The sequence below is a fragment of the Pithys albifrons genome, chromosome 4 (assembly GCF_047495875.1).
Source record: "Pithys albifrons albifrons isolate INPA30051 chromosome 4, PitAlb_v1, whole genome shotgun sequence".
Lineage (NCBI taxonomy): Eukaryota > Metazoa > Chordata > Aves > Passeriformes > Thamnophilidae > Pithys > Pithys albifrons.
Window position 1 is genome coordinate 17,926,042 of NC_092461.1, and position 27,361 is coordinate 17,953,402.

Below are 27,361 nucleotides of genomic sequence, written 5' to 3' on the forward strand. Positions count from 1 at the left end.
TGTCCCTGAAAGATCAAATTTATGCTGAAGGGAAACTTACATTTCACTTATTCTTATATCACTGAAATTGATCTCCATTGTTTCTGTCAATAGACTTTTTGCTAGATGGAATAAGTAAATCAGGGCCTGTGTCTGTGGGGAACCTTGTGTGAAGAGTTTCTATCTGAGAATAAATTTACTACTAGTTTACAGTAACAGCTTCACCTCTTCACCAGAAAAAGCAGCAGAGAGAAGTTCTGTTGCATTCACCAAACAAGGCATTAACATGGTCTTGTTGTTGGGAAGGAATGATGTCTGGGAAGTGCTTCAGTAGAGCCTCAACAGTGGGGATAACTGATTTCTGCTGTCATTCAGGGTTTATTGTGTGTACCAGTTCTCATGTGGGTGTTTCATTTTTGTTAATAGTTGCAAGTTCAAGCCCAAGGCTCTTGCTGCCAGAGGCTCATAGTGAATTATTTTCAAATAATGAAATGAGTTTTAAGGGAAAAGGGTGAAGAAAAGGGTTTCTTTTGGGGTGACTGTTGTTTCAAACTTTGTCTTCTAGTGTTTCTGGAAACGCGTAAAATAATTTTAAAGTCTTTCCATATATCTGTACACATTTCATTTGTTGTATTTTGGAGAGAATATTTAGGGTCTCTATTTTGTTCTAGGTTTCATATAAAGCCCATTATTTCAGGTCACAGAGCAAGAAATAGAAGTGATTAAAAATGACAGTTTCAAACATTATCTCTGCATGTTGTTGAAAGTCTATGGCTGTTTTATGGTAAGAGTGGGAAGGAAAAAAGAGCAGAACTATGCTACTAGAATGTTTAGCTAATGACCACTATTATGAAAATTATTATTATGATTTCTTAAACATTGCCTTTTACTATCATGTTTTCATTTCTAGAAGGAAGTCTAAATTGCCTCTTTCCTACACAAAAGTGAATGTTTCTATGAAATTTTCAGCAAAGCCAACAAAAACATTCTCCAGTAATAGAAGAATGGGGAATATGTTCTCTTTCAACTCTTCTTTCATTTGATCAATGCATTAGAGAGAAAGGGGGGAAAGAAAGAGACTAAAAGACGGTCATATCTTCACTAGGGAGGTGTGAAAGCTGGTTTTGGTTTGAGCAAGTTACAGTTGTTTGAAGACTTGCATAAATATGAATCACTTGTGATTTATATTTCATCCAAAGATGGCAAGACAGCAGGCTGCACTATGGTATTCACATGAGGCTGAGGTACCTCTGATTCATACTCATAAAGCAAGACTTCAACTGGTCTCACACAATCTGTTAAAGGTGTCTGTGGAAATAACATCACTGACTGCAACTGATATTTAATCATGCCCCAGTGATGCACTGAATAAAGCTGTACCATATAGGTAGGCCAAATGGATGAAGGCGGGTGCTTATCAGCAGATTGAAAATAGCCACCGATACGGTGGAGAGGTTTCCGCTTCCAGGAGCCAGGCTAGGAAAGCAGCAAGCAGGGCTCCCCTAGGATCAGGCCCCTTAGAAGCCAGGTCGGCTCCTCCCGCCCCCGGCCCGGCGACAGCCCCGAACGGAACAAGTCTGCACTTGCCAGGAGTCCACGAGGAAAAGCCAAGTTTAATGGCGTGCGCTAGCTTTTAAGGAGAGCATGGGAATTTCCCGGATGTAGGTGGGGAAGAGGGGCGGAGATGGGGCGGAGACGGGGCGGAGTAATGCACTTCATTGGGTGCATGCAAACGAAGGGAAGGAGGGAGGGGAGGAGCGGCAAAATGACCAATAGGAGAACGAGATGGGCGGGAAAATTCTACCGTAGGGCTTTCGGCACTCCGAGACAGGGACAGCCCCCGCCCGGGCTCCAGCGGCGCCTCGTGGGCGGCCCCGCCGGCAACCGCCCCCATGGCCGGGTCAGGCCAGGAGAGGGGACTGCGACCCGGAGGGTTTTGTGGGAAGAGGGAACTTGGATAAGGAACGACTAAGGGAAAAATAACCAGGGTAGCCACATTAAGGGTATAACATTTAAACTGGGAAAACATCAATATAGGGTGTGAACTTATTAAAGTCCTTATAAATCTCTTGCAGAGCTTCCATATTCGGGGAGCCGGGTTCCTGGACTTCGGCGTCTTCGTCTATCCATCTCTTGTAGTATTTTTGCCACTGTATAAACTCCGGGTCTACTCCAACAGGTGCTGACTGATCCCTTTACTGCGGCATCACTTAGCACAGGAGTTGGCAAATGATGGCATGCAATATTATTTTTTCTGTAGCTGTGAAAGATAACATTTCATAGGTTTGGATGTGAGTTCCTAATAAATGTGAAATCCTCGCTTTCTTTCGTGCTCATGTCTACCTCAATACCAGCAAGCTGTAAACTGAAAGCTGCAAGCAGGGGCTCACATACATAAGAATAGCATGCATACTGACAATGAATAGTCTTAGCCACCTAAACAGCTTTTGTGGAGTTGGTATAGCCCCTGCTGAGGAATACAGCAAGCAAAGAGGGTGTATGGTATTGACTGTAAAGGCTTTTAATGCTCTACCTGCTTTGCGGTAGGTAATAATGCAACGAGAGTAAATGATGCAAGTCAATAGCACGTGGAGAAAAATAGTGGGAACTTATTACATTTAACTGTAATTGCACATTTCATGCTTTGCTTTTTGTAATGAGTCCATAAGGTCAAACACAAACATACATTAATGAAACACCATTTTCCCACAGAACTCAGTAACTGGTTATCAGCCCTTAGAATGTTGGTACCATTATCCAGGTTGGTCTCAGAACAGTGTGAATCAGCATTTCATAGTCGGGTCAAGCTGTGATTACTCAAATTGATGAACTCAGTGGACTGGCAGCGGAAAGCAGAATTGTGCCCATGGATGTGGGCTGACTGCTGTGTTACTTCACCAGGCCTGCAGCAATTAAGTCATACCATGCTGAGGAACACTGTTTCCTTTAACTGCATGGTAACTATTCAGGCTTTGAGTATCTATGGGCTTGTCTATCAAGCACTATGCTTTTGTGGTCTTTTGAAGAGATCCTTGACCCTAAGTAAGGGAAACAAAACATTACCTTGTCTAGCAGAGCAAGACTGTTTAGGTTAGAGGCATGTTTTTATTGGGAAAACATAACTGTGGTTTTGATAGTTTTTGCCTAAATCAATGCCAAAATGGAGCTGAAGGTATAGGTAACAATATTCATTAGATGTTGAATCCAGAAAACATCCAGCAAAGGCATACTGGGGGGCGGGGAGGGGGGCGTGTTTTTTGTCTTTTTTTTTCTTTTAGTGTACTTTGTTAATGTTTATATGTAATAAGGATCTTTATCTATCTGTCCTTACATTGTGTGGGCATATTGTGCCCTGTGACATTGTGAGATTTCAGGCACTTTTACAAAGGCTATCTGTATAACACTACATAGTTAAAGCTACTTTTGCCAGGAAATTTAGGAGCATCCTTGGGGGAGCTAAGTTCTTATGCAGTCATTGGAAAGAGGGAGCTGGCTCTGAAGGGTATCTGACTTGGATTAATAACCTGAGCCAGCAATGTGTGTTCTCAGCCCAGAAAGCTGACTGTATCCTGGGCTTGATCAAAAAGCATCATGGCCAGCTGGTCAAGGAAGGTGATTCTGCCCTTCTGCTCCACCTTCTGAAACCCCATCTGGAGTGCTGCATCCTCAGCACAGGAAAGACATTGATCTCTTGGAGTGAGTCCAGAGGAGGGCCACCAAGATGATTAGAGGAATGGAGCACCTTTCCCATGAAAAAAGACTGAGAGAATGGGGTTTGTTCAGCCTGAAAAAGAGAAGGCTTCAGGATGACTAAACTGGCTTTCCAGTACCTGAAGGGAGCCTACAGAAAAGATGGAGAGGGACTTTTTACAAGGGCATGTAGTGACAGGACAAGGGGCAATGGCTTCAAACTGGAAGAGAATAAGTTTACATTAGATATTAGGAAGAAATTTTTTAGTGTGAGGGTGATGAGGCACTGGAACCCAGAGAATTTGTGGATGCATCGCTGAAGGTGTTTAAGGACAGATTGAATGGGACTTTGAGGCACCTGGTCTAGTGGAAGGTGTCCCTGCCTATGGCAGTGAGGTTGGAGCAAGATGATCTTTAAGGTCCCTTCCACCCCAGGATTCTACGCATCTGAGGTACCTGATGTGAAACTACCTGTTAAAACCTCACTGTATTCAAGTGATACCACACTTGTCTACAACCTCTGTAGAGCCCTCTCCTCCCTGTTTTATCTTTTGTTTTTTCTCCTTTTGTTTTGATGTTTGAAAATTTCATCTTTATTTTTTGACAAGATAATGCTTTATTCTGCCTTCAGCTTGTTTTCATATAATCTATTTCGTACTGGTTTTGTTTATATTGCCATACTTAAGATATTTGCTGTTTCCCCAGGGTGTTGGCTTTATCTACTTTCCAAGTAATATTGTGCATATAATCCTACTGAATTGCAGTTATATCCACCAATCAAAATTCATGACTGTAGAGTTGCTGCCTTGTAACTACACATTTCATTCTTCATTATGAGACTTTTGGCGATATAACTGGCAGCCTGTAATCAGCTCAAGTGCAGGAATTTTGAAGTGCCAGGGCTATGAGAAATAATCTGTGAAGGCACAGCACAGGTTGGCTTGTTTTGATGACTGTGGTGGAATCGCAAGATAACAAAAGGTAAAGGAGGTGAACATAGAGTAGCCCCATGGTATATAGGTAAACTGGTTATTTTTAGAAATGATAGTCAAAGTTCAGAAATGTATAGCACCAAGAATAATTTCAAGGATTAAAATAACAAATTACATAATACCAAATTTTAATATTTACAACATATAGGAACTGAGTGACTAGAGAAATGTTGTGAAGGAGGAGAAAGCTTAGCCTCCCTGAGCCACTAGACTATTTTAGGAAATGCCTTCATGGTCTCTCTGTGCTCCTTCCCCTCTAGACCATCCTCTGTATGCGCTCTCTCTCTCTCTCTCTCTCTCTATATATATATATATATGTATATATATATATATGTATAAACACACACACACACATATATATACATATAGCTATATATGTATACATAGTAATTAATAAAAGATTTAGTGAAAATATAACTGCCTTTTTCTACTCTCAGTTCATCAAATGATGTCTTTAAATTTCTTCTAAGTCAGGTGAAGTCATGTTTTAGGAAAATGTGCTCTTGTCAGAAGCAGATATTTTGGGCCCCAAAGATTAATCTGATAGTTTCTTTTTACCTAGCATGTTTGCAGGCTGTCAGACTTTGTGCAGTTGAATGTTGCAATTTGGTCGTAAACTCTAATTTTGAAAAGCTTCAAATTAAATTCTCTTTTTTTCATTTAAGAGATAGAAATATTCTGTTAAACTCAATGGTCCCCTGGCATTTTTGAGGTTGTATGTACATGTGCACTCATGAAGTTTTACCAAGAGACAAAGCAGGCACTTGGAGATGGTGAATGTTTTGTTAAGAAATGAATTGTAGCACATAAGGAGATCAGAGAGATGGTCTGGGACTTTCCTCAGCAGGACAGACTGGCCTGTGTCAGTACCCAAAGACTCCCCCATGTGAAGTTAATCTGCAAAGGTATTAGCATATGAATATTGCAGCTTATGAACCAATACTCTGACTGAATGACTTTCCATAACTAATGCTGACACATTGAATGGTTTTCGATACTCCTATAAAAAAACCTTATTTCTGAAATATGATTTTATCAAATAGTTGGTATGTTATTAGATCAGTGAAGTCAGTTACACACTCCAAACATAATAGTATGTAAATTAAACCAAAAGTTAATTTTACTTTTTCCCTGAGCAACGAAACCATGTCCTGATGGATATTGCGTTTTAATTTTCTTTTGGTTGATCATATTATATTTTCTTTCTCCTGTTACTTCCCGTAAACAGTATAATTTCATAGTGCTGACAGCCTATATACTAAATACCACAGTGAAATGGGGAACTGTATTATTCTCTATATACTGACAAATCTCCTTGGTTAATGGGCATTCAATAAAGATAAAATAGCAAATGTTATTAAACCTGGGGAAAAGCACAATGAAAGTTTCTAATGTGCTTTTTGGTGGTGTTATGCATGTGCCACTTTTTTTTCTTTCCTTTAAAAATACAATTCTGTTGAAATAAGACAGCAAGGAAAAACTACATCATAAAAGTGCAATAGCAATGAAAATATTTGTTTCAGTGCAGTCTCAAATGATGAAAGAGCCCATTTCTTTTTTTGGGCAGTAGAGAGAGTATTAAATGCTGTTCTCTGTTTTCAATTAAACAGCAGCATTAAACATAAAATAAAAGTTTAAGAATTAATATTTTTTCCTTCCTCAGCCAAATTTCCTCACAGATTTCCAAATTATACCCAGAGGAGGAATTTAAAAAAAGACTGGCTGGGTTTTTTTCACTTCCATGTCATAGAACCACAATATTGTCCTTCATCATGAGCTACGTAAGGAATCAAATTTGAAAAATCACTTAGGGGGCCTTTACCTAGAGATCTTTTAGTCCACGTTGCCTCACAGGGGTGTTGGTCAGTGTGGGAAGCGCCTGACCCCCTGGCAGTGGATGATTTGTGTCTGAGGAGTCTCAGCTGGTTGCTGGATTTTGCTCATGCTGTATGGCTGTGTAATCACTTCAGTGCTGCCACCCTTCTTAGTGCTGCAATGGTCGAAACTCGGCAGCTCTCTGCACCCAGAGGAAGCATCTCCTGCCTGTGCTCCTGGTGCCCCTGAGAGGTAATGAGCCAAATGGCACCTCTGTGGGCTTTGCAGGGATGAATGGCAGTGCGTCTGGCTCAGGGCTGCCTCTTCCTGTTCTCATCTCTAGTCCTGCCTTTCCCAGCTCTCCCAGCTGTAGCCAATGACCATGGGCTGTTCATTGCTCTGACCAGTGCCATTGGGCTGTGTCCTGGTAGTGGTGGTTGTGTTTCCTGCTCTATGCTTCAGCCCCAACTCAAGGTGGAGGCTTTTTGTGCCAAGCTGCAGGTCATGTGGTGGGCATGGTGAGCATGTGAGCTGCTGGAGGGAAAGCTGCTGACCCCTTGCCAGCAGAAGCCACACTGGACAAGGGCCTGGCTGTGTCCTGCTGAGAGGCAGTGTGCCTCTCTCTCTAAAATTTCTGCATTTCAGTGGTGAGCCCAGCATCCATAAGAAACTGAGCAGGATGGACCCCTGTATGCATTTTGACCCCCTGTGTACTTGTTTGCACTGCTTCACAATGTTTGGGAGAAACTCTCTAAAATTAAAAAAGAAACAAAACAAAACACAAAACTAAAAACTTGTACAACTAATAAATTGACCCAGGTTTTGTCCATGCTCTATCCTTGCAAACACCTCAAAATGCTCAGTTGACTTCAAGCCATCACTAAAAGTCCTGCTTTTGCTAGGGAAACCTTAAGGCAGGAGGGGCCTCTTCTCTTTTGAAAATAAGTGATGGGTGTCTGAATTGGTTTTATCATTAGCACTGCCTCACAGCTTTCCCCACTGAATCACTGCTACAGTAACATAATATATAATAATATGTATTTCCAACTGTCAAGGTTTCTCCTTCAAAGCTTAACTCAGTTTTAAATCCCTGTGGAAAGTGAGGACCTTTAAAATACTTAATAAATTCTAATCTTAATCATATTCATCATTATTAAAATTTGAAATAGGTTGAAATACTTAAGGTAAGTGAAATGAAAAAACTAATAACAAGCATTAAACACACTGGAGAAATGAAAGAGTAATTGCTAAAGATTAAGAAATCTAGAATGGCCAAACATGAAAAAAACGTCATTTCCAATAAGCATTTATTTAAAAGTTTTGAAATAGGTTAATAATGTAAAAGGAGATTTTAAAAATGAATTGAATGTTAAGTGCAGCAGAGTGGCTAGACATATTTAAATACGTTAAAAATTATACTAGTCCTGTCTTTGGGCTTCAGGCATGATTTAGGCTTTGTCAGTTCTTGAGAGCTGCTTCACCTGCCAGCAAGGAGACAATACTACTGTTGCTATTAATAATAATTATCATCATTGTGGTAATAGCAGTTTTCATAATGAGTAGTGCTTAGAAGTAGCAAAGTACTGTGGCTGAAGAGACCAGCTTGCTCGGTCTTGTACAGGCCAAACAACAAGATATTTCCCTTCCAAAAAATCTATAATCTGAACATGAAAGGAAGGACCTTTTTGGTTTTAATTAAAAATTGTACAGAGGTAATCAAAATGTTTGGTTTCTTTTGTTTCATCCTTGTTTCTTTTTCTCTGCCAGTGACTGAAAAGGAGCGTTTGAATGGTACACTTCAGAATGTAGTCTGTGGGAGAAAATGGACTTTAAGATTTTAAAAATTGATTCTAGGAATTTTATTTTTATTTTAGGGATTACTTACCTTGACCATGCTGGTTCAGCACTTTTCCCAGAGAGTCTACTAAAAGCTTTTACTGATGACCTCAGAAACAATGTTTATGGTAAGTGCAAAACAGCGTTCCCATTAGTCTTCTCAAATTCCATCTAAATAGTTTAAAACTGTGCCTGTTGGAAGAGAACTACTGGAGGATTTTCAGCACTGCAGTAGCACAGTTGGAAGACTAGTGATTTTGCAAAAGAGGTGCAGGTCCCCTGTGTCATTTCATTCTTTGGTGGCCAAGGATGTGTTGGTGTTGGTGAAGCAAAAAAATCAAAGGAGCATGACTGTTGCCTTGAAGTTAGGGCACCACACTTGGGATAAAGAAATACAGGGTAGTTATAAGCACTGTTTGTTACATTTTGGGGTTTTTTTCCACACCAAATGCAAAACCAGTTTCTTATGCAAGGAACAGAATCCAGAACCTCCATCCTTCCCTGTGAGAGTCATCACAGGGAGCTTATACTGTGACTCAGTATAAGCATTTTATTTAGCAGAAAGTCTATCTCAAAGGTCCCAAGTGAATTTAGGCAGAGAATAGGTGCTTTACCTCTCTCAGACTATTTGATTTTGGTGCATACTCAATAAAAGAATGTGTATTGCCAAGCAATCTTGTACATAAGAGTGTGAGTAAAAATATCTACAGAATTTAGCTATTACAACTGTGGATGGGGCCACTTCAGCACTGCCTATAAGTACTTCATCCCCGAATCCTCTACCTAAACCTTTCATTTCTTTCTAACATTGTTATCTAGCCAAGATAAGGGAGGGTGATTTTAAAGGCAGCAGCATCCGTTGTTTAGGAAATATTGTTACTGTGTGAGACAATTTATGTAAGAGTCATACTCAGCCAGAAAAAAATATATTGTCCAGTATTATGCTGTGAGTAGTCCCATTGGAGTAATCAAAATTTCATGTTGTGTGTTACTATCTGTGGGCCATGTGTCCTTTTTGCTAGTTTTGTGTCTTTCTAATGCTCCGTGATACATAGAGCAAAGGAATTCCTCACTTGGGAACTAGGTACCACTGCTTTACAAGAAACCTGTTCCCTCTAGCACCAGCACACTTGTGCTTATCCACTGGGCAAGCCACTTCAGAGTTTTGGGTAGTTTTATTTTCAATGTGCCATTGTATATGCCATTTTCCCCTATTTTTTCCCAAATGCTGGCAAGGCCAGGATCCAGAGCATGTATTTTAGTTCCACTACGAAACAGATGCTATTCTAGATAGGGATAGGGTTTTTTTTAGTCTTATAACAAACCATGTTGATTTGATTACATTTAAGATCTTTTACTCCAAGTACAATTCAGTGATATTAAAATTAATGTTCTCTCACAACAGACATTGTAAAGTGAAATGTATGCACTCTGATCTTAGTTATTTAAAACAACATTGGTTTCAACCCTTATAATAAGTACCATCTGTGTCAGGAAAAAGTACCATTTGTGAATCAATAGAATGCTTGTGATTAGAAATAGTAGTGCTGCCAATTTGGAGCAGATTTGCATTGTACCTATTATGCTATAATAGGACAAATAGTATCTTTTTTATTAGTTTTCTCACATAAAATGATAACCAGAGGTTTAGTATGGTCAATTCTCTTTTTTTTTTTTCCAATTACATCTCATACTCTGAGGACAGTAAGTGTTGTACAAAAGAAGTTAATTTAACAAACACAGATGTGAATGAAATGGGAGTTTGACTTGGAGCTTTTTTATTTTTGTGGTGATAATGCACAGGCCAAAAGAACTGCAGTTTAGCTGTTGCATGTGTAAATGAGGGAAAGTATTATAAGTAAGAAATATTCTCACTTCTAAATTGAAAATATTTGAATTGGAAATTACAGAAATGCAACATCAGACATGAAAATTATATGTATTAGTTTTTTGTTTGAGCTCTAAATTTATTATTTTCAACACCTTCATTCAATAACTTTCAGCAGGGTGACTGAAATTTTAAAAAGAGAGTAGCTACTATTGGAGCCTACTACAAAAGCTGTATTTGTAAAGCAATTTTTTTTCTTACTCCCTTTCCAAACTGTTTTGGCATGTTCTTTGCGTACTTGCTAATAGAACACTGTGCTGTGCCTGTGTGGATATTGCTGTAATCTTTTTTTACTGAAAAAGATAAAATCATGCCCTCTTATGTGCTGTCTTAATTGTTAATACATGGACAAAATGGTTATTAATTTTGTGGTGAAATTTATATTTTAATGAATTATTTGAATTTCAGACACTAAAAACCCTGGGGTAAATCCTGATCTTCCATCATGAATGTCTGTTGTCTCCTGATGCTGTCTTTTGCTTCTTAGCTCCTGCACAAATACATTTATGAGTGTACATTGTAGTTTTTCCTAGTACGTTTGTGCATAGGCAGTTGCACTTCCTTTTTAAAGGAACTAAGTAAGAGTTCCAGCTGAAGTTTCCAGTTCTGTCCTAATTGCTTTACCCTCTCATATGTCCCTTCTCTTGACTAAGGAGCTTCAGGGCAATGCTGTGAAGTACACAGTGAATCTTTCTTTGTCATCTTTTGGAGTGCGTTGGTGTAATACTTTCATAAAAGAGAAATTTAATAGCAAAATTATGATCAATGATTAATTTCCGTATCTCTGTTGTCTCCTAGGCAACCCCCATAGTCAGAATATCAGCAGCAAGCTGACATATGACACAATTGAGCATGTCCGATACAGGTAAAATAATCTTTTCTTTCATATCTTGTATGATGCACTTCATAGTTTTCATTTTGATTAGGCCTGTGTGATGTGATGACATTTTCTGAGGGTCATTTGTCATGCCTCAGGAAAGCACCTCACTTTTAAAACAAGAAGGTGTTTGGACAATCAAGTGTTGGACCGATCAGTTCTTTTTCTCCCAGATGCTCCAATTCTCAAAGTCCTGTAGTTAACTCAGTGCTGTAATACAAGTCCACAGTTCTAAATAAGACATAGAAGTTAGAATCTCAAAATTGATTATTAGTAAGATGGTATAGTAAGTTAGTAAGGTGGGACTAGGTACAAGGACATGGTTAAAATTCAGATAAAATTAAATAGGGCATAGTGAGAATTTATAAAAGCCTTATGGGAATGGGTACATTGTTTTACAGCAGCTATTCACTTTTGTTGGAATAATAAAACCTCTTTGAAAGTAGTTTTAGTATAATTTTTAAGAGCAAAAACAAAAAGAGAAGGTAAAATTGAGTGTTGGGGTCCTCTGGGAATGGGCAAGAAAATGAAGTGATTCTCTAAATAAGATCTTGTCCTTAAAGTTCAGGATGGAGTGTGCTGAAGGTACACTCCCTGCCATTATTTACACCATGACAAAATATACAACTTAAATTTTTTTCAGGTAACTCTTTCAGTTTTATAAAATATGTCTTTATTGAAGAATCTATATGCTTTGAGTTCATTTACCTGCTTTTAATGGCACTTTTAGTGTACGAAAATGTGTCATGCATTCCTTTTTTTATTTTTGGTCAATCTCCTTGAAAGTAAATATTTCTGCAAAACACATCACAGAATTCAGATCAATAGCAGTGTAGTGTTCATAGTTGTAATGAAGAAAATCTGTTTTACACCTTCCTGCTGCTTTTTGTGTGACTGCATTTTTATGAGGGTGTAAAAACCCTGAGATTTCTAGCTGGATACTTCTGCTGGCTATAACTTGTTCACCCTTTCCCACCACCAGCTTTCTGGAGAAAGTATTTATTTTTGCCTTTTCTAAACCTCTCTTTTGATGCTGTGCAGGATGACAACCTATTAATGTATGGCCAAATGAAATGAGACTACCTATGAGGAATAGCTGTTTTCAAGGGCAGCCACTTATAGCCAGTTAGAGCAATACCTACAGCCCTGTAGAGTCTTTTGAGCAGACCTGTGTGCACACATGCAACGTTAGCATTCTGATTTCCATTTACTCTCAGTGTTATTGCAACGTTGCTGTTTCATCGTTCTGCTTATGAAGGCAAAGTAGGAAGTGTAACTGTTTCTAGAATAATTGCTATTGTACTCTGTGTTCTTTGCTGTCAGGGAGTATGGAAATAGACTTGAACTGTGTAAGAAACCTAAATCACTTTAAAAGAACTTACATCTTCAGCTTGTTTTATTTTGGATCCTGCTTTAAAAAAGCTTGAGACTTTTTTAAGAGCAGGATGGGAGTTGACAAGAGCATACCAGTGTTTGCATTGGGGTTTTTTTTGTGTTTGTTTTTTTTTAATTCCCTCTGTACCTAAATGAACATTTTTGGTATTGCATCTAATAGAATTTGTCATCTGTCCCTATAGAAATTCAGTTATTATTCCCCAATAAAAATTTAAAAAGCATAGTCATCAAAAAGGTGTAGTCATAAAAATTGAGGAAGGAAATGCCCTAAAACCACTGTCAGTAAGTCAGCTATCTAAAAGGCAATAAAAGTATATTAAAAATCTATACTTCTATGCTATTGTAGCTAATCAAAATATGCAGTGTGACAAGACAGGGAGACAGGCAGCTCTGTCCTTCATCACAGTGCATAGACTGGATTTCCACTGTGAAAAAATAATTCTGCAGGTAATTTCAGAGATCCTGAAATTAATTGCTTGCTTGTAATTCTGCCCTTGGCACATGGCTGCAGTCAGAAGTATAACTTTTTTCCGTTGTTTAACTCCAAGACAATATGATTTTTTTTTCCAGTTTTTGTTGTTGGATTTTTGTTTGTTTGTTTTGCTTTTTTGGTTGGTTTCTTGTTTTTTAGTTTGATTTTCCAATGTGATGGCACAGCTAACTAATAAAAAATAAAAGCTGAATTTCAGGTTTATATTCGTCAATATTGGTGATAGTAGCATCACAATAGACTTTCCTAATCTGGCAGTATATGCTGTTTCATGGTATTAAGCTGAATGATTTGGTTTTCCCTTCATATCTTCTTGACAGAGAGAAACCTCTCTTAGAATGAAGAATTGCAAGAAAATAACACAAAGAATTAAATCATTAAGTCAGGGGATGTGTTCTAAGTTTTACAAAATTATAATAAGATGGCTTACCTCTTGACCAACTCAAGTGCAGTGAGAGTAAAAATAACTGTTTTATTCTTAAAAACATTGCTTCTCTTTTTGTGGACGGCTGAGTGATTTTTAACTTTGTGCATATGTCTCTATATTAACCATAAGAGATGCTGAGATGAGGAAGAATTGTAATAAACCTTACCAAAATGTATTAAAAGTATGCATCAAAAGATTATAGATCCTTTTTATGACTTTGCTTATGGATGTATGGAAGTGTCATTGCTCCACTTCAATACAGCTAAAGCACAAGAGTAAAATATCTCCTTATGATGCTGCATTTAATGCAACTCCGAAATTCATTACATTGAGTATTAAATAACCCTTTTCCCTTATGCAAGCATTTTAAAATATTAGCTTTCTGAAAATTTTAAAACACTGTCCTTGTGGATCTTACACTTGCAATATCAAATACTGCAGCAGTGTCTTCTGACCAGAGCCAGACTGAAGTTCTAGTGTTGCTTGAAGTTTGTGGTGTGTTTAAGATATATATCAGCACTTTTTCATTTAAACACAGAGTTGTTGTAATAGAGTTTTGATGTTCATCCTTGAACTTTCAGGTACTGTGAAATGTTCAACTGAATCATACTTTGGGAATTCAAGTATATATTTCAAAAAAGGCCAGGACTTTCAGCTGTGATTTCAGTACAAAGCATCATCTAGATTGTGGCAATATGTATATTACAGAATTTTGGTACTGAAGCTAAAAGGATTTGGCATTGAGCTTATTAGGATCAAGTTTAAATATAGAACTAAAGCATGTATTTTTATAAAGGCCTCTCAAAATATGCCACCTAAGTGAACTGCAAGAGTAGAATAATCTCTGTGGCCTGCAGATGTGAAAAAATAGGGTGAAGTGGGCATGCATAAAATGATTGTAAATGTCTTACTATTTTAAAAATATATTTGTTTCTATGGTAAAACATACAGGTAGTACCAGATTTTGCTAAGGAAGCAGTCTCATAAATGCTGTTTATAATTTCATTTGCATTTCATGATAGCAAGGTAAAGCTTTACATTTCTTCTACAAGCATGATACCTTGCTTATGAAACAAGGTTTCATTCCAAGTCTTTTTTTCTTGTGTTTTTTTTTTTATTTTTTTAAGTTATCATGTTTGTAAATGCTGCTATACTCAAGATAAGGATTTTTTTCTTGATTCACAGGTTTAAGCCGTTCTGTGACTGAAAACTGTAATGTTAGCACTGATACATACATGAAAATGGTTGACCTTTCCTACGCAGTAAGAAGTAGTAGATACAGTATCTGCTTAGTATTGATCTGTCCTTTGCAAAGGTCATTGGCAGGAGACTGTATGGATGAGTGACATCTGAGCACTGCATCCTGTCCTCCTTAATGGCACCTATCAGCTTGAAAACCTTGTTTCAAAATTAGGATGGTTCAGCCCTTCTGCATGCTTGTTTTGTGACTTCTTTGCAAATTCTGCTTCTCCTGATCCCACTGCTCAGCAGGGTAAGTCTAAAATACAACGGTGAAGTCCAGCAGAAGGACACTGTACTCACTGAGGTGACTCTGCACATGGCAAATGGGAGAAGCACTGGAAGATAATTGTGAATAATGGATAGGTTTTCTGGAAGAGTTCAGACAAGAGGAGTGGCCTTTTCCTCATGGTTCATAAAATTATTTAGTCGTGCAATGAAACAATTGCAGTGTGTCCACAATGAGCTGGCTGATATCCCCACTCTGTGCTCCGTGACATGCTGGATAACAACAGAGCAGCACCTTTGGTGCTTCTTGTTTTCTCCTTGGCCGCACCGAGCCTTTTATGCAAAAGACTCCATTTTATGAACAGTTGTTTTTAGGAGTCAATCCATTACTTTTGGTGGGTTTACTCTTCGCAATCCTATGTAAGGTAATAAAAAGCTTCTGGTCAGGGTAACAGGTACTGCTGTTTTTAATGAGTTAAGGGATTGGCTTAAGAACAAATAAAATCAGTCTGTTTTACTTTGGAACTTTGCTCCTGGACTTTCATCTCTGTTTTAATAAATTATTTAATCATTAACTTGGTAAACCGAAGCTTTAGAAATGAATTTGTTAATACGTTCTGCTACTGCTCTGGTAGCCAGCTTTATACCTTCATGGTTTGTATGAAGAGATTGCAGGAAACAAAATTGGTGTATTCATGGTCATGTTCTCTGGCTAATGTTTGTTGCAAAGAGTCAAATCTGGAATGCTTCATTTATTGAAGGAAATAAATATTTCAGTAAAGTAAATTAAAATCTGGAGGTCAAGATTGCTAGTTTATGAACACAAAGGATGAAATGCTCCTGGGCAATTCTGAGTTTAATTTATATGGGTGGCTAGAATGTTTTGCAAAGAGGTCTGAAAAAGGCTGGACACAATCTTTACTTTTTTTTTCTTCCTGATTCAGAAAAAAGCCCTCAAGGAATCTGCTTTTATAATATGACTGTGACAAAGAAGCTATAGAGACTCAATTTAAAAGTGATCTTTCTGTACCATTGCTCTCTAGATAACATTGAGAGTAGGAAGAGTGGTACAGGCTTACTTGGATTCAGGACACCATTTTAGTTCACACTTTTTAAATGCACACAGCCTCCCTGCCCTCTCAGCTATTTTTTGGCAGGGACCCTACGCCCTCTGTGTCCATGGGGAAGTCTGTGAAAGGGCACATGTGCTGATGAATGTCCTAGTCTAATTGGAGCAAAATACATTGAAAAAAATAGTGAAATTTCCCCAATGCAAATTCCTTTTTCCCTTCTCTTCGTCTCTTTGTCTTTTTCAGATTTATATGGAAGATTTTTCCCCCTCCCTAGGCTGTACAAAAACTGTAGAAGAAATGCAGTGTTCTTCCCTCTTCTGGATTTGCAGCTGCTTTGTAAGAAGCAGTATAGGGAGACACCAATTTGTGGCATTTCTGGTAACATGTGTTACCCTGACTGTTCAGTGAGCAGTAACACAGCCCTGACTGCTTCTTGGGAACACTGGCAGTTCCTTTGCCAGCTCCAGGGGAACCTGACAACTTCATTACTGGCCTGGATGATTATTTGTATCTTAAGTAAGGCTTTTTGGAAGACCAGATATTTAGAATATTTAGCACAAGTATAATTTCTGCCATCCCCTGTGTGCACCTGTTGTGCTTGACAACTTTATTCGGACCAGCACACTTCTGTTTCTCAGCACAAGTTATGTAGCATTCCACAGGTGCTCCATCTGATTGAAGTCAAGAAATTTTGAATGCCGCCTTCAGTTGTGTATTTTTCCAAAATTCAGCTGGTATTTTTTCCTCATTCTTAGTTTTTTTGAAGACTGTGGACACTTTCTGTATTGCTCCATCTGAAACTGACTCAACGATCCTCTACCAAGTCCATGATTGATGCAAGTTTAACCTGTGCTGTTTGTAGTAAAATTATAACCTCGCAATTGTGATGTAGACTTAGAATTATCTTCTGTCCCTGCTATATCATTGTAACTGTGGCTGCCTCTCATCTCTGATAATGCCATTTACTCTATGCATTGTTCCAGACAGAGCAAACATATTTGCTTTGTCGTACAGTGGCACATGCCATTAGCTTTTTTTCTCTAATAAGCAGGTTATTTACAGCAGCTATGATAGATCCTGTAGTCGTACAACATTTTTTTCTGCCCTCTGCAACCTGCTGTCTTGCTTGGATTCTCAGTTAATATCCCATGTCTCTATGCAGTTGTTTTCTTTTTTAGTTCCCCCAGCACTGAAACAGCACTTGGCCACAGGCAACTGTGTTCATTAAATATATAATGGCCTGTTACTGAGGTCATTGATGCCCTGCTGAAAACTTTTCTATGGCAAAAAGCAGACAGCTGCCTGGCTTTCAGGCTGCCCAGGGACTGCATTAAACACCAGAGGCAGCAGAGCCAGCAGGAGCATTGCTGCCACAGAGTTAAGCAGAAGAAACTGAGAATGGGAAGTGCAGAAGTATGGGAGGTGATGGTAAGGCGTGATGGTGTGGTGTAAACCAGCCACCTTAACCCCAGCAGGGATGAAATGAGTGTAGACCCAGTAAGGGTTTTAGGGGGCCTGGTTTCAGGGCAGCCAAGTTAGAAATATATCCCAGCTTCAGGGGTTTTGTGTCTCATCTCCTGCTATTACAGAGTACTTTTCATCTACTGATGATAATCCTTCCCACTGAGGAGACTGGAAAACTCTCTCTTTCACTGGCTCTTGAGAAGCTAGGGTCCTTTTATTCCTACACAAAAATTTTATGTTGCCTATAGACTTTTGTGGTGTTTTTACCATTAAACATATTTGTGTAGAGGAGACCCATTCCATTCTGTTTTCACAGGCTGAACAACATAAGCTCCTCTAGATTCTACTTGCAAAGGTACAGTCTTCATCCCCTGCCCCAATGTCATTGACACTTTCTCTGGGCTTGATCTGGATTACCTCAGTCTGTCTGAAATGTGTAGACAAAATAGAATGGGGTTGCCAAAATAAGTTCTGCAGTGTGGCAATTGAGGGTATGGTAACTGAGACAGAGTCAGAGACTGTAGAAATGGTAGTGTGACCTCATCAGATGTTCTGGGTGCTATGAGAAGGCAAAAATACTGTAAAGCTAAGGGAATGGCATGAGTATTTTCAAGAAATAGAGGAAATCTGTAAGTGCAATGGATTTCCAGGAAGAAAGCACATCTTTCTGAGGGTTCTTCTAGAATGTCATAAATTTGTTGGAACATGATTTTATTTTTTTTGTTATGAAATTTCATGCTAGGCCAGAAGTGATAGTGTAGTCCATAAACTGGTTGCTACTCATATGAATGGAGCAAAAATGAAAGCAGATTGTGAGATTTTGTGCAGAGGGTTATTGTTTAGGGGACCACATTGACTTAAAGGAGAGATTATTTGATTAGCTTGGTCACTTTAAACATCTAGCTCTTTGAAGATGAATGCACTAACTTTCATTTGTAGTTTGAAATAATAGTGTGCTGGTTTAAAGGTTAACCAGCAGGAGAAATGGACCCACCACATGAGAGATTATAAGTCAGAGTTACAGTTTAATGAAAGATGTTACCATAAATACACTGACAGAAAGAGAAATTGCTTTCAACTCACAAAATCTAGCAGTATAACCCAGTATCCTAGGGCACAAACCCAAAGGGGTTTGTTAGCCCTTGTGCTGAGACCCATGTGATTCCCCCAAATCCAAAGCAACAGGAAGTGAAAAAACCTGTTGGTGCAGGTAACGGCTGTAGTCTGGTTGAGAGCAGTGGTCTCCTCCTGTTGAGGTGCTGCTGCTCCTCTGGCCCAATAGCAGCCACATTCCCCCCAGGCTGGGTGTGAAAGTGCTAATGACTCCCTGAGCAGCTGCTACTAATGGTCCATTGTCCTTGGGAAATGAATAGAGAGGGTAGAATACATAGCTTTGATCACCCCCACACAGTGATAACTGGTCCCACCTGCTGAACTAGGACAAATAGCAAATAAGTACCTGAAACTCAGTTAGTCTTTTGTAGCATATGCATTTTTCTTTTGTTTCTCTGCTTATTTCCTTGATTCAAGTTTCTTACCTGTTTTAAACTTTACTTCTAATTTGAAGGCTATAAGCAAAGATGGTGTCCTTGAAATTAAAGGGTGCCTTTAGGAAGCAGCACAAGTCATGGTAAAATAGAGGAATATGAAAGATAAATGAGGCGAGACTTTGAATAGAACTGTCTTCTTTGTATTAAATTTAACATCTAGTGAATCCAGGTGTAATTTGCTAGATTTTATTAGTATATTTGGTATGTGTCAAGGCAGAAGAAAATTGCATCATTGATATTACTGAGTGCCAGCTCAATAGCATGTTGCTAATAATTTAGAATTTATTGCAAGTTTTTGGATGGTGAGACTGTTTAGGGGAGTATGATGTGTATATGCTTTGGATTTTATGGGGAATTCCTAGGCTTGTAATGAATCCAGTGATCACAGGCGATGGTGCTCATAAGAGCTTTTCCATACTCAGGCTTTTCTCAGCCGCCCTCTCACTATTTCTTCTAGTTTATCTGTCTTTACCTTTTTTAAAGGTGTTTAATATTTCACTTTTTTTTTTTTTGCAAGTACCTGTCATGTGGTAATGGAGGTTTTAGAGCCATAAATCACTTATTTGGAAAATCTGTCAATGTTCACACACCAGATATTTCTAAATTTGGTGTAAACTATATATGAAAACAGTGTTGTCTTGTTGTCTTGCAGGAATCAAAAAGCAAAACGGAACAAAACCAAACCACTACCAACAAAAAAAAAATCCACAATACACCCCTCCCCCCCCTTCCCTCCCCCCCCCCCCCCCCCCCCAAAAATACCAAAGATGATGAACAGTACTAAAAGTGGCCTTTGAAATATAACACCAAAGCTTTTGTGCTAAGGGAAGCACTCTGCAGCAGAAGTGTGAGGCACAATCCCAGTTACTTTTGCCCTGCTCAGAAAAATTTCCTTAACCTGTTGGTTTCAAAATCCTGGTGCCAAAATCCTGTATGGTGTCCAATTCAGTCTTCCTTTAGGAGCCTGGTTCTCTGGTGACCTGGCTATGAAACTTCCAGTTCAATGACTGTCTCTGCTATCTTGCAACAGGAGAAGGCAATCTGCCTGCCAGTAAGAGCTCATCTCAAGATCCTTACACTCTTGCTGTAAATTCATGAAACTGAAGATAGTTTTATTTCACACAGATCTGTCTTCCTGTGGAAGGTGAAAATGTCCACCTCTCAGGACTGGAAAGCCTTTACTCCCACACCAATACACTCCAAGCCCTAAAGTCTCCTTGTACAAGCTTACTTGGAAAGTAGCTGTTTGGCCTTCCAAGGACTAAACAGCCTGCCACATATATAGAACTTTAATTATACCAAAATGCTTAATGTGGACTCCATCAATAGCCTGTACAGTGTGATAGGGATTTTCAGTAACATACTTGGGAAATATTTCCTTCCCTACAGAAGATATTTATGAATGATTTTGATCACTTGATTTTTATCTCCAATCATGTAATACCTGTTATTACAGCCTGCATTTTTAGCAATTTGTGTGTTGCCATGCTTTGAAACTGGAGTGAGCAGCTATATAGACCTCTGAAGTGTTGTGACTGAGACAGCATATGAAGACAGCGACTGAGCCTGGATTAAAACAAACATTCTAACTCTTCTTTGTCATGTTCCTCCTATGTCAATAGTGTGCTGCACACAGGTAATTTCTGCATTATTGTGCATGACTCCAGCACAAACTACTGGTGTTTTTTTGTGATGATTTAAATGTGTGCAGTAGTAGATTGAGAGGAGTTTGCAAATCTGTCAGCAACAGGTTACCTTAGCCAGGGAAGAAACACAAATCATTGAATAGTTCAATTAACCAAACTTGCTTAAACCAAAATATATAGGAGCAGTGCCTCTCCTCCCTCCTACTTGGCTGACATAACTGCTTAGAGGAAAGAGGGAGGCCTCTGACATTCCAGTATCACTTGTCAGCTGTCTTGAGTGGCTGTCACAGTAAATGGAAAGCTGTTGCTTCTCTTCAAGTCTCCCCTCTCTTTTGGGTGGGAGAAAGTTTTACCATGTGCCAGCCTTACAGGGCAGTCTGGGACATAGACATTGTCTGAAGGTGGTGTACAAGGGTAACCTTCTGTCAGTCAGTGAGTAACCCTTGTTGTGTTGGATGTAGCCCAGTGATGAATATAATGTGTGGCTTCATTTGTGAGAGAAAAATAAAATAAATTCATTTACTCCATAAGCAGAGGTGCAAGCAAGATAGTATTTCAATGCCTTGAGGCATATCTGTAAAAATTTAACATAGAGCCTACATCTTGTAGCTCACAGTAGCAGTTCAGATACGAAAGGCTTCATGTGAAAAAACAGAGGACATTCACAAGCTGCTGCGAGTTTATCTGACCGTGTTTGCCTATTTAAACATCTAAATGGGATGGGATCACTATAGCAAATAGTACTGGCATTTAGCGTTTGTAATGAACTTCAGAATGAGTTTGATGAAGTATGCTCTTAGTATAAATTGGAATTAAGCTGTACTGCCAAAATGTGATATTATAGGTGGCATTCTTAACAGTGAAGTGCAAATGAAATTCTGCCTGCTTTTAATTAAATAAGCACACACTCCACTGAATTTTGAAAATTTAATTCTCTTAATCTGGAGTCTCGCGCCTTGAACAGCTATTGTAATTTGAAAGATTGTGCTGATATATTTTTGGGCTGTTTGTACTTAACAAAATACTCATGCTGTTTTCTTTTGTAAATTTGGGGCCCTTTTTATTTCCTTGGTATTTTTTTTTAATTGAGTGACAAAGAGCTAAGGTAACACTCTTCCTGGTTGTGGCCCATGAACATCAGAGCTGTAAGCACACAAGTATCAATGAAAGAGCTAAAGCACCTGGATTCTGGTGTTTCTACTGAGGAGTTGGTGATTGTGGCTGTCCCCTGTGGACAGTGCAGTGAAGTTGTTGGTGTTCATGAAGAAGTCATGCCTGGCAATTCAGACCTGTCAAAGGCTTTCTGAAGGGGAAGGGTGTGACTGCAAATTCTTGCTGGGAAGGATCCCTGATGTTTTTAAGCTGCATAGCTTTGATAAGAGCCTGAAAAGCCAGTTGGCTGATGTTCCTGTAGACAGGTCATAAGGCTTGGAGGAGAGAGATCCTCCCTGACAGTCTTCTACAAGATGTAATAATTTTGCAGTGCTAATTACTTCATTCTGACAGTTGTAAGAAGGTCTTCACAGCTAATTGAAGTAAGAGTGAGGTGGGGGTGCTAAAAACAACCGTCACTATTCATGTAATACTGTGCCTTGAGTTACAAGTGTTTTAGAGAAATTAATATGTGCTTCATCCTTTTTCTTTACTCTCATTATCATAGGATTCAAGTTACTACAAACCTAAATAAAGGTGGATATGAAGTCTTTAAAGGATGAGAAATGCAATTTTATTTGACAAGGCTACATGATATGAAATAAGGTCTAGTTAATTAGCTGGTATATATAAAAGAGTTGCTGTTTCTTGAGCTTGGAATAGTCAAATTTAAATGTTTTAATGCAGAGTTTTTTGCACACAAAGACCTGCATTCAAACAATTTCAGAATAATATATAAGAGGTAGTGATCTTTTTGAATATGTTTATATGTGGTTTGTGTGTTTTGAAGTCATCTTATTTTCACAGCCTAAAGTATTTTTTCACCTCCATTATAAGTAATTTAAAAACAGTGATATATAATAGTTTCTATGTCACTTTCTTGACTTTCATTTTCAAGTCTAATTGAGGTTTACTTGCAATGAATTTGAGCTATCAAATCACTTAAGCCATTTCTGCAGCAGAAGCACTCTGCCTTTAGGGTATACTTGTATTTCTACATTAGCAGATTTGTGGTTTGTACCTGTATAGTAAAATTGTCTGTATCAAACTCAAACAAGAGAAATGGAAATTGAATTCTCTCTTTTTGTTCCCTTTTTCTACCTGGGAGAACCTTGCTGATATGGCTATATTGGTTTCTTATCATACACCTGACCAATATAGTAACTATGGCAGTAGATATGTAGGTAAATATGGAAGTAAGCGTTTTGTAAAACAATATTCAACATAACTTTTCAAGAATTCAGAGTTATAGTGTGAAATTAACAGCTTAATGGACTTTTACCTCTTCTAGCAGCTCATTTAAAATGAGACAGATTACTTGGCAATGTTTAATAAAAAGTTTGATTACATAGAGTATGTAAAATGAAGACTTTAAAATTAAGCATGTTCAGAAGTAATTTCTCTCAAGAACACATGAGTTGCTACAAAAGGGGAGCGTGTGTGAACTTGATGACTCAGAATATAATTACTGAGGTGCAAAACATATTGTAAGTAATTTAAATTTTGTGAATGGAAGCTCTATAGGAAGATTTACTCACAGCAAAATATAAATGTTGCTAAACTTGTTTTTACAACCATAGTGAAAGAATCGCCCTCGTGCTTTATTCTCTGTAGCATACAGGTTAATGCCGCTTTCAACAAGGAAAAAGAAAACCAGCAAAATGCTGTTTAGACAACAGAGGTAGCAGACACCTGATGGGGCATTCTGGGTCTGAAGACAGCTTTCAAGAGAGCCATGTGATGAGTTGTGACATAAATAATTCTCTACCCACTTTGGTTGCGTGTTGATATCATCTCTCATGGCCTCCTTCTATACCTTTTCCAGATGTACACCCATGGTACTGTAGCCAGTGTCCTGGAGCTGCTGACAGTCATTTTAAGTCCAAATGCTGGATGTGGTGCTGAAGCAGTGGAGACACACACATATACTCAGTGCCAGGTGTGGCAAAGATGGGTAGTTTTGGGCAGCCAGCAGGGCAAACAAACAGATGGTCAAAACCACTGATTCCAGACTCACAGCAGCTCATAATAATGTCTATAGGATATGGCTTGACTAAAGTCCTCTGCTAGGCTGAAGTCCCGTGTCTGAAAGTGCATCTGTAAAATGGCAAATATTCCTCTCTTCTGTCAGTACTCTGAGTGGATGCTCAAATTGCTTGAGACTTACACTGATTTATAGATGTGGGACTGAAGAGTCCAGAATCACTTGATAGAGAACAGCTTTCAGAAGGCTTTACACCTGGACATGATGTTCTTAACTGGTCTTATACATTATTACCACTGTTAATGGTGTTGGAGGAGCCGTGGTAGATGGTTTTTGGCTGTATGTAACTCCAGTGCTTTTGAATCTATCACAAGCAAGTGTGATGCCGAGGAAAAGCTACTGATACAACGTAAAGAACAAAATGAGAATCCTAAATTCTTCCTAGAAAATTGTGAGGATATTATTATTGCGATATGCAATGTAGTAAGGTCTGTTAGACCTATTAGAAAATGAATACATGTTTCTTCTGTGCATTGGTAGTCATACTGCCACTAAACTTTTTGAATTTACAATGTTTATAATTTGTTGAGCATGATCTGTTATATACTAATGGTGTTATATTTGTTTATTTATGTAGGTAATTTTAAATGGAGCCTCTCCCCATTGTACTAGGTGCTTTGCAGAAAAATTAAAAGCATAAATTACATAAGCTACCTGCAGTGGATACAGTAAGCTAGGGCTGCTGATAAAAATGACCACCAAATCATATAGTTGAGTTCTCTGAAATAAAAGAGAGACATGGATGCAAGTCAGGAAAGGTGAAGTGCTAGTCAGATGCAAAATTAAACAGTATGTCTGTGTACTTTCTTCTAGGTCCCAGCAGCCATTTGTACCCTGCCAAAATTATTAACGGACTGTAAATAGGGTTCTAGCAAATTTAATCATTTTCTACATTTCTTGGACAGGTGTTTCTTCCCTTTTCCTCAGGCTCTCTTCTCTAGATATGTTCTTACATGTTTATCTGCTGATTTCATAATAATGCAAAGGGATTATTATGTTTTCTTTCTTCTACTTTAGGCAGGTGATATGGCTACAGGAAAGAACTTTGTAAGGCAGAGCAGCATTTCATGCAGAACCCTATTTTTGTGCTCTTTTATGCCTGCATAGTGTGTGTGATGTGCCTAGAAGGCTGGTAATGTGAAGGGGGAAAAAAAACAACGAAGTCAAATCTGTGGGTGGTAGGCTACTGACAAAGAAAACTCTTTGGTCTTTACATATGCAATTCTATTTCAGTGGAGCAGACTGAGATGACAGGCCCTAAAATAATTTTGAAACCCCAGAGGGCTCATACTGCTATGTGGCTGCTGTGATTTTATTTTTATTGGTTATATTTTTCTCCATTCCACTAGCACGCCTTTTAAACCTACATTTTGTAAGAAATTCTGGTTAAGAAGTTTCTCAGCCATTTTCACATCCTCTTGCTGCTGAGCTCCACATTTTAGAACTTTGGGCATTCTAGTCTACCTGAGGAATGCTATTTGCATTGACTGTGAAATTAAAATTGTGGGTCTTCTGCTCCCAAGAAAAAACCTGACATGGTCTCTGTAAATATTAGGAAACTTGTAGTATCTTGCTTTTTATTTTTGAACGCTTTTTATTTGCACTGTAGTTTGTTATTAGGCTCAAATGGGTATTTTGCTTGATGAGCTGGCTTGGCTCCTGACAGGTGGCATCCTTCATACAGCAGCCTGATCACTTTTTCCCCACTGGAGGTTGTTACTTGATCTATTTCAATTGCAACTGGTAAACCAAATGGCTGAGCATGCCACTAACCATCGTTAGAGACTTGGTTCATAAAATACCTCTTTTGTCCAATTACGAATAGTTTTACAGGAAAGAAGAACAAAGTGGAGAGAGAAGATACATGGGAATTTTCTCTGTCTCTCTCACCTAGATTGTGTGATACTGGAATTTACATGAGCTTCCCCATCTCAATCTTGTATAATAAACACTGTGGTTCATTTTGTAATGGAGTTTTAGCTAGTCTGGGATTTTCTTTTACCTCTTGTAGTGTCTTTGGGTTTATCCTTTCTGAAAAATGGAAAACAAAATCATACATACTTGTGGGTTCAAGAAAACCTGTTCTCCCCAAACCCTTTCCTGTTCAGGGTTTGGAACCTTTTAAGTTTTCTTACTTTAATAGTTGCACAGACTCGTGATACTACCAGGAAGACGTACCCCTTTCCAGCAGTTGCAATATCAGATTTAATCTATTTCTGCCTAAGTCACTGGAATTGATTTTCTGCCAGGTACAGGAAGATGTGCACTGTTGCCCTGGCAAAAAAAAATTAGCTCACAAATGTCTGTAATATATAAAGGTTTTTTTCATAGTGGATACATAAATTGATATGGTGTCTGGGTTTTTATCCAGTGAAAATCAATCCAAACTTGTCTTCCTTTGGTCACTCATTTTGAATTTAATTATCTACATATAAATATCTCCAACTGATTGTAGAGTATAAATGCCATGGAGCTTCGAGCACAAATGATTGGATAATAGCAATTAGACCTTGAGTCCTGTGTGCAGTTTTGATCACTGCAACAGAAGAAAGATATTAAGCTCTTAGACAGTGTCCAAAGTAGGGCAAAAAAGATGCTGAATGGCTTTAAGGGAAAGCTGTATGAGGAGCAGCTGAGGATACTTGGTCTGTTCAGCCTGGAGAACAGTAGACTGAGGGTGGATCTCATTGCAGTTACAACTTCCTCATGAAGGGAAGAGGAGGGACAGGCACTGATTTTCTCTCTGTGGTGATCAGTGAGAAGACCCAAGGGAATGGGCTGAAGTTGTGTCAGGAGAGGTTTAGATTGGATATTAGAAAAATGTTCTTCACCTAGAGGGTGGTTGGGCACTGAACAGGCTTCCCAGGGAAGTGATCACAGCACCAAGCCTCACAGAGTTCAAAAAGGCAGCACATGGTGCGACTCCCGGGGATGGTCCTGTGCAGGGCCAGGAGCTGGACTCAGTGATCCTGATGGTATCTTGGCATATTCTTGGCATATTCTGTGATTCTGTGATTCTGTGATTATTTGATAATAGCTGCAATTTTGTGTGTGTAAATTAGGAAGGATCCACGTCCTTAATAAGAAAAGGTTGTTTCAGCTTTATAGTCTATTTTATATGCACAAAGTTAAAGAATCTGTACTGCTCTACGTGGCCTCTGATTTTTTTTGGTAACTCATGTTCACTTGTCAGACAGTATTTCTTTGCTTATGTACCCACTGTAGCTTGAACATGCTGTAAGAGGTGGGCTATTCCATTTAACTTTTGCACTGAAATCTGTGCAGATGTTATGCAAAAGATTGTCTCCCAAAATATGTGGAGATGTGTTGCCAGTACCACATATATACTGATATCCTTTTTGTTTGCTCTCCTTATCTTTCATAAGTTCATTGAACCAAGAAGGGGTTTCTTTCTGCAGGTTAGCTGAAGCAAGAGATATTATAAATTATAGTAATTAATTTAAAGGAAAATGCCTTATTATTACCATAACCCAGAAAGAAAGCAATGCCACATGACAAATGAACATGCAACTATATGCATTACCTGAAAATACTTTCAGTTTCTTGTTCCTGTAC

The 27,361-nt window shown here is 38.6% G+C and overlaps 1 protein-coding gene across 1 annotated transcript in view; it reads left to right on the forward strand.

Moving 5' to 3' along the window:
- Positions 1-27,361, forward strand: part of MOCOS (molybdenum cofactor sulfurase) — a 225,603-nt gene that overhangs the window by 18,122 nt on the left and 180,120 nt on the right. The window contains exons 2-3 of the mRNA XM_071553581.1: positions 8,351-8,440; positions 10,999-11,065. Coding sequence (XP_071409682.1) covers positions 8,351-8,440; positions 10,999-11,065 — 157 coding nt within the window. The remainder of the gene's footprint in view (positions 1-8,350; positions 8,441-10,998; positions 11,066-27,361) is intronic.